General features: G+C 46.8%; 1 protein-coding gene across 1 annotated transcript in view; it reads left to right on the top strand.

Annotated features, from left to right (window-relative positions):
* Positions 1–15,331, top strand: part of TEX14 (testis expressed 14, intercellular bridge forming factor) — a 90,290-nt gene that overhangs the window by 36,450 nt on the left and 38,509 nt on the right. The window contains exons 5-9 of the mRNA XM_032428991.1: positions 2,901–2,982; positions 4,250–4,380; positions 5,492–5,605; positions 6,662–6,785; positions 10,594–10,772. Of these exons, the coding sequence (XP_032284882.1) occupies positions 2,901–2,982; positions 4,250–4,380; positions 5,492–5,605; positions 6,662–6,785; positions 10,594–10,772 (630 nt within the window). The remainder of the gene's footprint in view (positions 1–2,900; positions 2,983–4,249; positions 4,381–5,491; positions 5,606–6,661; positions 6,786–10,593; positions 10,773–15,331) is intronic.

Genomic DNA, 15,331 nt, shown 5'->3' with positions numbered 1-15,331 from the left:
TTCTTAGGGCTTTATTGACTTAGGGTTTGTATGCACAGAATCCTTTCCATTTTAATTTTCTCTGATGGCATGACTTTCTGTAATCAGGGTCTCTAGACTTGTCACACCCTCATGGTCTCCCTCTTTCTGTCCTGCCCTGAGCAAGTCCTGGTTTTCTTCCGATGAGCTGGATATCGCTGGCTTCTCAGGAAAGATGAGTTAATTCCCTTGAGGACTGGTTACTCCTAACTGCTCCTCTTGCTGCCACTCTTGTGGGTCAGCATCTAGAACAACCTTTTATTTTTTTTATTTTTTAAAGATTATTTATTTATTTATTAGAGAGAGAGACAGCGAGAGAGGGAACACAAACAGGGAGTGGGAGAGGGAGAAGCAGACTCCCCGCTGAGCAGGGAGCCAGATGTGGGGCTCGATCTCAGGACCCTGGGATCATGACCTGAGCCGAAGGCAGACGCCTAACGACTGAGCCACCCAGGCACCCCTAGAACAACCTTTTAAAAATGGAAATCGAGTTGTGCCACTCTTTGCTAAAAACCCTTTAGGGCATTCTCCATAGCTATCAGGATAAACTCCCAAATCCCTTATCTGACCTTGGAGGCCCTACTGGGTTCAACTCCTGCCACCTCCTTGCCTGCCCCTGCCACTCCCCCTTGTGTGGAGCTCCCTCATTCAGAGTTTGGAGAGACTTGTCCCAGTGTGTAATGATTTTATTTATATATGTTCTTGCCTGTTTCTAATAAGACTGAACACTGCCAACTGAGAAAAGGAGGTAAAACTGAACAAGAGACAAAGGCCTTTTATTTGGGGGTCTCAGAATTGCAATTCAGAATTGCAATCCAGGGAGCACAGATTCTGGTAGCCAGCAGAAAAGTAGGGAAATTGAGTCTTTTTTATGAGAAAGAAGGGGGGGGTAATTATATAACAGATAAAGAAGAGAAAAAAAAATCTGTTAACTGGTGCTAACTGCTTGAGCTGTTTTTAATTGCTCCCTATTTTATTGGTGCTATCAAATGGAACTGTTCTTGGTAGGTATTTGTTAACTATTCTGTCTTAAAGTTCATACCAACAGTTTTATGGTGTGAATACCATTTGTTCTGTTGAATTTTATGGGCAACTTCTTGTAAAACCATTGCTGCTTCTGTCCCAGTTCAGGAGTTCATTAGTCAGAAAGAAAGATGGAGCTTCAAAATTGCGTCTCTCATATTTTACAGTTAGATGAAACGTTATTCTTTTTATGGGGTTGGACCACAGAGTGCCTAACGGAAAGTAGAGTGGAAGTACACACATCTCCCTTTTTTAATGTAAAGAAACCATGTGAGTCCGTGGGATAAGAATTGGCCTCTCAGATCTGAGTGGGGCCATGTCAGATAAGATTCCTCACAGGTACGTGTTTACATCTCAGAGCCTGGTTGGGGGAAAGACAATTGAGAAGAACGGATGATTGTATGGTTGTAGATAAGGGGAGTCCGTTTTCTCCCCTCCACCCAGCTGAGCTTACATAGACATGGCCTGAGGAATTTAGGGAAAAGAGCAAGAAATGGGGTTGATCTGAGTGCAGTTGTTGCCCGGGTCCCTGCTTAAACAGAGCTTCTGCCCTCCGAAGAGCCACTCACATAGCCGGGCGGCCCCAGTGTGGAGGCCTGCCCTTGCTGCCACCTCAAAATCTGTTCCCCTGCTCAGGAAACAGTTGCTGTCCCCTAGATCTTTACTTAACCTCCTAGCAGCTTAATGTGCGGAAGGGACAGCCTGGCCTGAGTTGCCAAGGAGATAAAGCCTGGAAGTACTTCCGAAAGCAGAAGTCAAAGAATTTACTTCTCATGAAAAGTGGGCACATGGAGCCTCACAGAGCTCACATGGGGTGAGGATGAGTGCACACTGTCACCCGCAGTTCCTTTGCCATTTGCTGAGGAAGGGAACATGGGTCTAGCAGTAGCAGAATGTTTTGTTCTTCAGTCTGAGCCCAAACTACTGAATCAGAAAGCATTAACTGAGAACCTGCTGCATGCATGGCACTGTGTCAGCCTCTGGGAGCGAAAGAAATAAGCCACTCCTTTCAAGGTACCTTCAGTTAATGGGGGTCCCAGTGTGCAGGTGCTGGTTTGGGTGTGGTATATGGGAAGAGCAGTGGCTGAATGAGCAGCTTCAGGGTCTGGTCTCTCCTGCTGCTCTGTGACCCCTGGCTAACAGGTTCCCTCTCTCTGGGCTTCATTTGTCCCATCTATAAAAATAAAAGTTGAATAAAGTATGTTTTGATTCTTTCCAGCTTTGACCATCTGAATTAATCCCCTCCAACCTCCCCAAACTTGGGAGTTTCAAATAGCAATAAATGTTTGTATCTCATACAATTTCTGTAGGTCAGGACTCAGGGAATGGCTTAGCTGTATGGATCTGGCTCGGGGTTTCTTACAAAGTTGTAGTCAAGATGTCAGGTGGGGCTTTATCATCTGAAGGTTTGGGACTGGAGGATCCAGTTCCAAGATGGCATACTCCCATGGCTGACAGATTGGGCCAGGGTGTTGAGCCTCTCCATAGGGCTGCTCGAGTGTCCTCACAACATGGCAGCTGGCCTCCTTCAGAGCAGGTAATCGGAGCGTCATCAGAACAGAAGCCCTGATGGATCCAGCCTTGGAATTCAACCACTCTGTCATTTCTTCAGTGTCCAGTGGGGCTAATAGGTCTGCCCTATCTGACCTGTAAGGGGTTTCACAAAGGCAGGATTACCAGGAGGTAGAAATCGCAGGGCCCTCTCATAGGCTGGCTATTATATCATCTGTAGTTCCGTGATAAAAAGTCAAGTAGTCAAGACAAAATGAACTACACATTCTCCTAGCTTGGTTCAGCATTGTTCCTCTGGATATGGGTGGTTAATTCTTAACTTTTCTTCCATTTAAAACTATTTCTAGAAACCCCAATGGCTCTCCTAATCGTCTGCTTAAAGCTGGAGTCATTTCTGCGCAAAATATCTACAGCTTTGGCTTTGGGAAGGTAAGAGGCTGCCGGGGACACCCAGCATTTGCAGGGCCAACTGGAGAGCCACCTGGCCCTGGCTCTGACCCCCTACCCCCAACTTTGTGCAGCTCTTCCTTCCTTATCCTCTCCAGAGAGGTAGTTCTCTTCTTTTACCACTTCTTCTTTTGTTTTTTGTTTTTTTAAAGATTTTATTTATTCGACACAGAGTGAGCACAAGCAGGTGGAGTGGCAGGCAGAGGGAGAAGCAGACTCCCTGCTGAGCAGGGAACCTGATGCGGGGCTCCATCCCAGGACCCGGGGATCATGACCTGAGCCGAAGGCAGACTTTTAACCAACTGAGCCACCCAGACGCCCCTTCTTTTACCACTTCTGCAGAACAGAGACCCCTCAGTGCTCTGTCCTTACTGAAAAATGGAGAAAGCCCTGGAAAGTTCCCTTGAATGACCTTATGCTACTTTTGGGGAGTTTAGAAAATGATCCTTTAATTAATTCCAGTGAGGGCCCCAGACTTGTCTCCTTGAAGAGAAGCAGAGAGCTACACTGACCCCTTGGGTCTTATTTGTGTGTGTGTTTTAAGTTTATTTATGTATTTATTTAAGTAATCTCTGTACCCAATGTGGGGCTTGAACTCAGGAGCCGCAGATCAAGAGATCAAGAGTCCAAGAGATCAGGAGTCGCAGGCTCTTCTGACTGAGCCAGCCAGGCGCCCACCCCTCTCCCCTTGGGTCTTATTTGTGATTGACTTGCCCTCCATAAGTTTTTATTGGAATGCCTTTAAGGAATTGAGATTTTGAACTGAGAAATGTTTTGAGGAAAAATAGTATCTTTTAGGTTCTTGGTTCTGCCCATCAGAGAGAGACATTTGGGCATGTAGCTGGGTGTCTGGGTGCTGCTTGCTGACAGTTTAGTCTCTAGGCCTACGTCTGCTGGTTGTGCCAAGGCAGCCTTGGTGGGGAGCGGGGGGAGGAGTGTCGGCTTTGGTCGCACGTGGGCTGGGGTTCTGTGGGGGCCTGAGCCTCAGCCTGGTACTTCAGACAGGCGTCTGACCTCTTTTCATGAGCCTTGGTTTCCTCAATAGTGAAAGAGAAAGAATATTACAACCTTGCAGGGTTTCTGGGCAGATTAAAGAGAATACAAATTAAAGAATAGTGTCCAGGGCATAGGGGAGTTCAGCAGGTTGGTCAGTAGCCCCTATTTTTATTTTAGCTGACTGACAAGATTCTTGGGGCATTTTACTTTTCCTCTTTTCTCCCCTTGATTTGACACTGTGCTCTGCTTTCAGTTTTATCTCACAGGGGGAGCACAGCTGGCCTACCTAGGATCTCTCCCAGTAATTGGAGAAAAGGAAGTGATTCAAGCTGATGATGAGCCTACCTTCTCTTTCTTTAGTGGCCCCTACATGGTCATGACCAAGTAAGCAGAAGCTGGCCCGTGGGAGGTCTGACGTAGTCCCACAGGAAGGGTGGGCTTCATGTGACTCCCTTATGTGTGGAGGCTTTCTCCTCCAACACAAGGAAACATGAAGAACAGATGTCTAAATCAGGGTTTCTCAACCTGGACACCACTGATGTTTGTGGCTGGTATTGTTTGTCGCTGGGGGCTGTCCTGTGCATTGTAGGAGGTTTAAGAGCATCTCTGGTCCTACTCACTAGATGCCAGTAGCAGCCTCTACTGACCCCCTTCCCCCACAGTTGTGACTGTGACAACCAGTGTCTACAGACCTTGCCAGATTCCATCCCCTCTTCCCCCACCCCATTGAGAACGACTCATGATGCTGTTCTAACCTTTCGGTTTTCTAGAGAGTTTGAGGAAGCCTAGTGGTGACTGTCTGGCCTCTGATTTAGGCCAGAGGGTATTGATCAAGACTTCCGTGGAAGCCGGAACAGGCATCAGCTGCAGCTCTCGGCAGCCAACTGCAGCAGGAGCGGCAATAAGGGGATTTGGCTATGACAAAAGTCCTGGGGGTGTTCTCAGTCCTGCCTTGGGCAGAGTTGTCCTGCCCAAGGTCTCTTGCTCTCCTTGAACCTGGATGCTTCTTCCCTGCCTCAAAGAAGCACCCTTCCAAAAAGGCCTCTGCCAGCCTCCTGCGGCCCTCTGTCCCTTACAGATACACCCTTGTTTCCTGCTTGTGCCACAGATTTGTAGCCAGGTCCCCCCTTCTCTTTGTCCTACTGCTGTGGTCTTTGTCCAAGTCATTGGTATCCCTCACCCAGACTGGCCTCCTAGCCAGCCCCCCATTCTCTGACACCCCTTCCTACCATTCCCCACACTGCTGGTGCTGTTGTCTTTCTAAAATGCAGACCTGATCGAGTCACTTCCTCCCTTGAATCCTTCAGTGACTTCTTGCCACCTATACTAAGTTCCCCAGGGTGCTTTAGGATAGGGGGAGGAGGGGAGGCGGAGGGAGGACTCAAGGGTGCAGGGTTGGGGGCGCTTTATAGATTTCTTGTAATACCACTTCTCTGGTCTTCGGCTGGGAGAGCTGCTCACTCCCTGCTGCTCACACTTTCTCCTGTCCTTGTAGCCTGGTGTGGAACGGGAGCAGGGTCACAGTGAAGGAGCTGCATCTCCCCACCCACCCTCACTGCAGCAGGCTTAGGCTGGCTGACTTGTTAATTGCAGAGCAGGAGCACAGCAGGTGAGAAGGAAGTCCAGGGGCCTGGTACATTACAGTCCAGGTCTCTTTACAGACCCAGGTTCAGGGCTATACAGTACTGTCCCTGGGGTGTGGAGACCAGCTCCCCTCAGCCTCAGTATTTCCTGACTGTTAGAATGGGTTCATTTGACTTCCAAGGGCTACCAAGAGAAAGAAGGGGGGTTAATGAATAGCCGGAGTGGTGGGGATGGTGGGGATGGCTTAATTCTGTTAGTTGATTGACTTCCCATAACCCGTGTCTCTGATGGTCCAGCCTCCCGTTCAGCAGCCCCATGAGGCCCTTCCCCATTATGGCCTTGTGCCCATCAGGATAGCATGCATAGTCCTGTCTTCACAGACCATGGCTGTGCATGAGATCCACACAACTGAGGAACTGAGGCTCTGCCATTGAGGACATGCCCAAGGGTGTACCTTAGTAACCTGGGTTTCCTGTGGCTCCGGGGTCAGCCCTTCAGCTCTTGCTGAGGCAGGATCTTGATTCATGGTTTCACTCTGGGACTGCTGAGTGAGTGGACCTGGTTCCTTGAGTAGGCCACCCAACCCCTGCAAGAAGTGTGTCAGAGGCCAGCCTCTTCCTTTTGGGGAAGTCAGTGTAAAGGGACCCAAGGAAGCTGGAAGGACGCATGTACACAATGTGGACTTTGACATGAGACTGAGGGGTGTGTGACCTTGGGCAAGTTCCTGACATCTCCCTGACCTTGGTTTCCTTATCTCGAAAATGAGTATAAGGATATATATATTTCTTACAGGTGGTTGTTAGGATGTGGATGATGTGTGTAAAGTGCCTTGATCAGTAGCTCTTGGCGACAATGTCGTTGTTACTGGTGACTCTTGAGTCCTCAGGGTTTGATCAGTGAGAGGCCATAGATTTCCCTACCCCCTTCTCCCCCCACCCATCCTGTTTTCTTAGAAAGACATAATGTACAAATGCTGTTTGTTTAGAATGTGTTCAAGGGGCCTAGAAGGAAGGAAAGCGCTCATTTTTTCCTCCTATCTTCTTTTCCCTCTGCCGCATCTGAAGCTGCTTTTGTTTTGTAGCAAGCTCCGGCACCCCCACCTGCTGCAGCTGATGGCCGTGTGCCTGTCCCAGGACCTAGAGAAGACCCGCCTTGTGTACGAGCGCATCACTGTCGGCACACTGTTCGGTGTCCTCCACGAACGGGTAAATGGCTGTTTCCGGGGATTTTGTCTTGCTGCCCTCCCCACTTCTCCCCACTGCCCTCTTCCCCTACCCCAGCAGTGAAATTTCCATTAATGTGTGCAGGGAAGATAAACCTCCTAATTCTTTACTTTCTAGGGCTATATATGCACCATTTAAGGCTGATAAGCACCTGGCTGGAACTAGTGTAATTTTATTGCTGTCTCTCCTGTTTTTTCATCAGAACTCTAAGAACTCAACAGACCTAGAAAACAAACAGATGCATTTCTAGCTAACTGTAATCAGGCAACCCTTGGCTGGCTTGCTTGTTTACTTGCTTGCTTTATTTATTTGTTTATTTGTTTGTTTATTTTTTACAGATTTTATTTATTTATTTGACAGAGAGAGAGTATGTGTGCACAAGAAGGGGAAGTGGCAGGCAGAAGGAGAGGGAGAAGCAGGCTCCACCGCATTGATCTGAGCTGAAGGCAGATGCTTAACCAACTGAGCCACCCAGATGCGCCAACCCCTGGCTTTAATTCCCTGTATTTTCACTTGTGTCTTTCAGGACCTTTGCTGTAGATAGAGGTTTGTTTATATACAGACCTGTATCACTCCCTCTCACTTTTCAAATTTTCTTATGGGAACGTCTTCCAGGGCCCACAGACTCCCTAAAGAAGTGTGCTTTGGGCTGAGATGTGGCTTCAGAGAGGTTCTGAAGCATTTGCTTTTCTTTCTCCATGACTTTGTTCTAAAGACCCTGGGCAAGAATGAGAAGAGACCCTCCAGGAAGGGTCCTTCCCCAAAATGGCCAGCCATTCCTCCTGCCTGAGGACTTCCTATTAGTGTTATTTCTCCTTCCCTCCCCATCCCTCCCCTTTCTTCTCTTGTCATTTGATGAAGCCATTACCTTGAAATGCCATTTCTCTGGGGCACCTGGGTGGCTCATTCGTTAAGCGTCTGCCTTCGGCTCAGGTCATGATCCCGGCGTCCTGGGGATCGAGCCCCGCATCGGGCTTCTGCTTGGTGGGAAGCCTGCTTCTCCCTCTCCCACTCCCCTTGCTTGTGTTCCCTCTCTCGCTGTGTCTCTCTCTGTCAAATAAATAAATAAAATCTTAAAAAAAAAAAAAAAGCCTTTACTCGGGGAACAGGATAGAGAGCTCAGAAATAAACCCACGCTTATGTGGTCAGTTAATGTGCAACAAAGGAGGCAGAAACATACAATGGGGAAAAGACAGTCTTTTTATCAAATGTTGTTGGGAAAATTGGACAGCCACATGCAGAAGAATGGAACTGGACCACTTTGTTACACCATACACAAAAATAAACTCAAAATGGATTACAGACCTAAATGTGAGCCTTGAAACCATCAAACTCCTAAAAGAAATCACAGACAGTAATCTCTTGGATATGGGCCTTAGCAACATATTTAAGGATATGTCTCTTCAGGCAAGGGAAACAAAAGCAAAAATAAATTACTGGAAATACACCAAAATAAAAAGCTTATGCACAGCAAAGGAAATCACCAACAAAACAAAAAGGCAACCGACTAAATGGAAGAAGATATTTGCAAATGAAATATCTGATAAGGAGTTAATATCCAAAATACATAAAGAACTTATATAACTGACTACAAAAAATGCCAAATAATCCCATTAAAATGGACAGAGGACCTGGATAGACATTTTTCCAAAGAAGACATAGAGATGGCAAACAGACACATGAGAAGATGTTCAGCATCACTTATCATCAGGGAAATGCAAATCAAAACTACAGTGAGATATCACCTCACACAAGTCAGAATGGCTAGAATCAGAAAGACAAGAAATAACAAGTTTAGCGAGGATGTGGAGAAAAGGGAATCCATGTGCACTGTTGGTGGGCATGTAAATTGGTGCAACCACTGGAAAATAGTATGGAGGTTTCTCAAAAAATTAAAATAGAATTACTATATAATCTAGCAATTCCACTACTAGGTATTTATGCAAAGAAAATGAAAATACTGGGGTGCCTGGGTGGCTCAGTCGTTAAGTGTCTGCCTTTGCCTCAGGTCATGATCCCAGGGTCCTGGGATGGAGCCCCGCATCAGGCTCCCTGCTCGGCGGGAAGTCTGCTTCTCTCTCTCCCTCTGCCTGCCACTCCCCCTGCTCATTCTCTTTCTCAAATAAATAAATAAAATCTTTTTTTTTTAAGATTTTATTTATTATTTATTTGACAGAGAGAGACACAGCAAGCAAGAGAGGGAACACAAGCAAGGGGAGTGGGAGAGGGAGAAGCAGGCTTCCCACAGAGCAGGCAGCCTGATGTGGGGCTTGATCCCAGAACCCTGGGATCATGACCTGAGCTGAAGGCAGATGCTTAACAACTGAGCCACCCAGGCGCCCCAATAAATAAAATCTTTAAAAAAAAAAAAAAGAAAATGAAAATACCAATTCAAAAAGATATATGCAGCCCTATATTTATTGTAGCATTATTTATAATAGCCAAGATATGGAAGCAACCTGTGTCCATGAACAGGTGAATGGGTAAAGAAGATGTGAGATGTATATATGTGAGTGTGTATATATGTATGTGTATAATATGATATGTATGTATAATATATAGGATATATGTATATACATATATATAATGTGAAATTATTAAAATGTGATATATATCTCACATATGGAATATTACTCAGCTATAAAAAAGAATGAAATCTTGCCATTTTCAATAATGTGGATGGACCTAAAGAGAATATTATGCTAAGTGAAATAAGTCAGACAGGGGTGCCTGGGTTGTTAAGCATCTGCCTTCGGCTGAGGTCATGATTCCAGGGTCCTGGGATAGAGCCCTGCATCGGTTTCTCTGCTCAGCGGGAAGCCTGCTTTTCCCTCTCACTCTGCCTACTTGTGCTCTCCCTCTCTCTCTGTCAACTAAATAAATAAAATCTTAAAAAAAAAAAAGTCAGACAGAGAAAGACAAATATATCATTTCACTTGTATGTGGAAACTAAAAAAACAACCAAACAAACAAACAATAACAGACTCATAAATACAGAGACCAAACTAGTGGTTGCCAGAGGGCCAGAGGGTGGGGGATGGGCAAAATAGGTGAAGGGAATTAAGAGGTACAAGCTTAACGTTATAAAATTATAAGTCATGAAGATGAAAGTATAGCGTAGGCAATATTGTAATAGTGTATGGTGACAGATGGTGACTCTACTTACCGTGGTGAGCATTATGTAACATATAGAATTCTTGAATTACTGTGTTGTACACCTGAAACTAATACAATATTGTATGTCAGTCATACTTCAATAATAAGTTTTGTTTTTTTTGTTTGTTTGTTTTTTCAAAAGAATGCCATTTCTCTGGGGAGAGACCAGTATGACTTTAATCAGCCAGATACATTGGTGTGAGCGAATTTCTTTCCTCTTAGGCTCAGTCATCTTTCTGGGGCAGGGGCTGGACTGGTCCTTTAGGCTTCCAGGTTCTCCCGGCAGCACAGGCTTGAATGGGGGGGTGCAGGGCAGGTTCATTGGTGGTGGGATGGTGGTGGTGAGCCCACCCTGGAGACACATACCAGGCTTTGAGAATTTTCTCCTCGTTTTTTGTGGTGTAAAGTAGCTCAGTTCAAGGAAAGGAGTCCAGCTTTGGAGCCGGGGGGCCCTGGGTCAATGGGACTTTAGGCCAGTCACTTAACCTCCCTGAGCGTGAGGTTCCCCATTTGTAAAATGGGGATTCTGGGTAGCTGTGAGGATCAACTGAAAAGACTTTGGAAATTGCAAAGCATTCTCCCGCATCCGGGGCCCAGCCCTGTTGCTCCTGGCCATTTTATCCCTTGATTCCAGCGCTCCCAGTTCCCCGTGCTGCACATGGAGGTGATCGTGCACCTGCTGCTCCAGATGTCCGATGCCCTGAGATACTTACATTCCCGGGGGTTTATCCACCGCTCCCTCAGCTCCTATGCCATCCACATCGTCTCCACAGGCGAAGCAAGGCTAACCAACCTGGAGTATATGATGGAAAGGTAGGTGCTGTAGAGAAAGAATCTGATCTGGGCGGGCCTCTTCCTCATTGGTGGGCTGAATTGTTCATCACTGGGGAAAGAGGTTTCCCAAATGCCTTGCCCTGTCTGCCAAGGTTAGAAGGACTTTGGGGAAGTTGCTTCTGCTCAAGACATCCTCATTTTAATAAACATTTAACAAGCAAGGGCCCCTATTAGCCAGTATGTGTAAATGCTCTGTCTACTTCAAAATTTTCAGTGGCTTAACACAACCAAGGTGTGTTTCTCACTCACGTTGCCCTGTAGTGTGTGTGTTGGAGGGAGGCACCCACTGTGTTCCAAGTTCCTCCCAATCATAGTTCTGCTGTCCCCAAGCCTCAGTCCCCCACTGTGGTCTTTGCATTGCTGGTCAGTGAAGGGAGAGCATGGAGGGGCACGTGGTATTTAGGGGGCCAACCTGAAGTGGCTATATCATTGCTTCCCGCTTTGTAGTCTCCTCCTCACTGCAGGGAGGCTGGGAAATGTGTCGTAGCTGTGCATCCTGGAAGGACAGAGAGGTGATGGGTGCTGATGAGCCTTACAGTTGGTCACGCCTCCTACTCCTGGGCCAGGTACTTGGCTGCGTGGGCACCAAGGGCATTCCCTGCCCTCGAGGGGCTCGACGCAGTGAGGGGGCAGAGACAAAAACAACACCCTCATTCAAGGGTTGGTGGGTGGGCTTCATTTTCCATTTGGCAGGAGTCAAAGTCCTCCTGAGAGTTGGGGGTACCTGCCGTCTCCTGTCCCTGGGCTCTGGAAGGCAGAGGACCTCTCCTGTGCTTCCTTGCTGCTTTCCACAGCTCTGAGCCTTCAGCCCATTGTTGGTTCTGCTCTGCTGTGAAGCTTCAGCCACTGGGCAGACCTCTTGCTCAGCCCTGCCTACCTCAGTTTACCTTTGCCCCCACCTATGCCCCCTCCCCACCCCACCCCAATCACTGAGGCTTTGTTTCAGAGTTTCTTGCTGGTCATTGCTCCTCGCATATTCTGTAATGTATTTTTCTCACTATGTGAAAAGCTCTGTGAGGGCAGGGATTTCTGTTTTATCCACTGCTGTATCTCAAATGCCTAAAACAGGCCTTCACACAGTAAGCGCTCAGCATATGTTTTTTGAATGAATGAAACAGAAGGACTCACTTCCCAGACTGCGCATTCCCCTGATCCTTCTGCCTGCAGAGCAGTCAGGGGGCTTGGTTGTATTTGGCCCATGTGGGCCTTGGTGAAGAGTTTGAATTCTTTATCCTAAGAATACTGGGTGACACGAAGGGCTTTTTTTTTTTTTTGAGCAGGATGGTGTCATGGATGATTGACAGGCTAAGAAGGTCCCTTTGGCTCCTGCATGTGAAGAAGGGGCTGAAAGGGGACCAGAGAGAGGCAGGGGAACAGTGGGGGTGTGACTGCAGCAGTTCTCCACGTGAGTACTGTCTCCAGTCGAGCTGCTCAGCCTCAGATCTGGTCCATTCTCAGTTCCAGTTTAAACCTTCCCGTGTCTCCACATTGCCTACAAGATGGAGTCCAGGCACTTTGCAGGGTGTGGAAGCCTTCCAAGGTGGGGCTCTGCCCACAGTGCCAGCCATGTCGCTTCCCCCACCCTGCCTGGTATCTGAAGCTGCTTTTGGGCTAGGCCATTTCTGGGTGCTGCTCCCCGCATCTGGAATAGTTGGCACTCACCTGTTTATCCTCTTAAACTCACCTCAGGCACAATCTCCCACCACAACCATGAAGCCTATCCTGAAGCCCTGGTCCCCACAGCACTTTGCGTATTCCGTTCCTCCGAGGCCAAATGTGTCTGCACCACCAGAGGGTGACCTCTGGGAGGGCAGGGACTGTGCATGTTCCTTGTCAGTTCAGGGCCTGCTACATAGTAAGTGCTCATTTGAACGTCGGTTAAATGAACAGAAGAGTCTAGATGATGGGAAAACTTTAAATGGTTCAGAACGGGATTTACCACTTTGGCTATGTATGCAGGAGCAGTAGAAGCTAAGGGATTTGGACATTTTTGCCTTCCATAACAGAAGAGGCTTTTCCGGAAGGCTGCGGCAGAGTCCAAGCTATTTGCTGGTGATGGAGCGCCATCTGTTGTTGATATGGAGGCATGACTGCTTGTTCTGCCAGAGTTCTCCAATAGAAATATGAATCCTAGAGTGAAATACATCTTTGGAGATGGCTCAGCCCAGCCTTGTCTTTTACAGATGAGGAAACTGAGGCCCAGAGAGGGGAAGAGTTACCCAGCTCAAGTTACCCAGCTCTGGCTAGAACGAGGTGGTAGAGGATGTTTCGTGCCTATCAGGGCAGAATGGATTGGAGGTTAAGGGTAGGAAGCCCAACTAGGAGGCCGTACTTCCGGGCCTGGTGGTGACTAAGGAATCAGAATAGAAGTGAAAGATGTGAGATGCACTGAGGAGCTGGGGTCCACAGATGGGTCAGGTAAGGGGCTTGGAGGTAACTGAGTAGGAAGGTGTGTGGTTTCTTTTGGATTTGTTGACCTCAGAATGGAACTTCAGGCAGAAACATCAGTCAGCAAGCAGTTCCAGCCACAACAGCATACCCTTCTTTGACAACTGATAACATGAGCTGAGATCCAAGAATCCAGAGTAACTTTCAATTCCACATTTATTTTTGGTAACACTCTATTTGGGCTGGTTGGTTTGTTGAATGTCATTGTCAAGGTTAACACTCCATCTCGTGGCATAAAAATGATACAGCAGTTTATCTTATTCTTCAACTCCTTCTTAATGGAATCTTTAGAGCTGGAATTGACCTTGCAAGTGGTATCACATAGCCATAGCCAAATGTAATTTTAATGATGTCAGAGGTGAAGCCTAGAAAAATATCTGCCCCAGAATGACAGCCAGCTAGCTTTACCAAGAAGGAAGGCAGATTGTAAAAGAAGAAGGTGAGTGGATGTAAAAGAGAAAGAATATAAATGCTCGTTGTAAGTGACTTGTCCCTTACCAGAGCCTTAGACAAGCCTGAGAGGCCTGAGAAGGTAGGTGAGTGTTTCCCTTGAAGAACCACCCCACAAGGTGAAGAGCCAAGCATGCTAGGTCCTCAGAGTATATCTCTGATAGTAAAACAGTCCATTGCTTTTTCTGTGATATTAATGTGGTATTGGCATGCCTCTAGGCTGTTCATGCTATACTGGGCCATGCTTAACTATTCAGCAATACAACCAAAAAGTCAATACCAACTTTTCTAACTTGATGGTTTCCTGAACTCACTACCATTTACCAAAAGGTCTGCTGGAAGAAATACTATTTAAGGAACTTTTCTCAAAGTCTGAGACACCCATCCCATCCTCAGATCTTTTTGCCAGACCAGCAAAGAACTTCTGGTCACTTGCTTTTTTAAAAATTTAATCATTGGAGCACCAGGGTGGCTCAGTTGATTAAATGTCTGACTCTTGATTTTGGCTCAGGTCATGATCTCAGGGTCATCAGATCGAGCCCCACGTCAGGCTCCATGCTTAGCAGGAAGTCTACTCAAGATTCTCTCTCTCTAAAATAAATAAATCTTTAAAAAAAAAATGATCTGCTAGCGTTTACAGTCTTTACCAAATGCCTACCATAACATTCATAATAATAACTTACTTGTATGTGCTTTATGGCTCAGAGTGTTGCCACACACAAGATCTCATTAGATGCTCATGGCAGCTGTAGACAGAAATCAGTGCTGACCTCACCCTGAGGACTCTTTTTTTTTTTTTCTTAAAGATTTTATTTATTTATTTGACAGAGAGAGAGCACATAAGCAGGGGAAGCAGCAGGCAGAGGGAGAGGGAGAAGCAGACTCCCCACTGAACAGAGAGCCCGATGTGGGACTCGATCCAAGACCCTGGGATCATGACCTGAGCCGAAGGCAGACGCTTAACCAACTGAGCCACCCAGGCACACCCCCTTGAGGACTCTTGTTGGCCCAAGAGACATTTAGGATGCTCTGACTTAGTTCTCAAGGAATCTAGTTGGGAAGTTGAGTTTTTCAAGCCAGTCAGTGCACTTTTGAGTACTGAACTGAGAAGGCTTGGTCCCAAGAGGGCAGAGTTCAGAAAAGAAGCAATCACAAGGAATTGGAGGAGTCCCACAAGGCTTTGATAAAGCAGATGGGGCTTGATGGGGTCTTGGAAGAGTCTTATACTCATTTATTCAAAAGTAGGCATTGAGGCCCTCATGTAAGTTTAGATATACATGATATGAAAGAGATAAGGTGCCTCTTCTCATGGAGTTGACTCTAGCAGAGGGGAGAAGAAAATAAGCAGTAAATAAATGAACAAACCTTCAGAAAATAAGTGCTCTGAAGCCAATAAAATAGGACTATAGGTGATCAGGGAGAGCCTCTCTGAGGAGGTAATTTTTGAGCTAATACCTTTGTTACAAGAAGCAGCCAGTCACCCAGGGATCTCTGGGTAGAGCATGCCATGCAGAAGAAGCCAGTTTGCAGTGCAAAGACCTGAAGTGGTGACACGTATTGGAGAAACTCACAGCAGGCCCCCGTGACTTGAGTGAAAGCAAGAGAGAACAGTCAGATGCGGTGGAGGGTGGGCAGAGCCC

Source organism: Phoca vitulina, unplaced genomic scaffold, assembly GCF_004348235.1.
Source record: "Phoca vitulina isolate PV1807 unplaced genomic scaffold, GSC_HSeal_1.0 scaffold40, whole genome shotgun sequence".
NCBI lineage: Eukaryota > Metazoa > Chordata > Mammalia > Carnivora > Phocidae > Phoca > Phoca vitulina.
The sequence above is the reverse complement of the archived record's forward strand: the minus strand, read 5'-3'. Positions and strand labels throughout refer to the sequence as shown.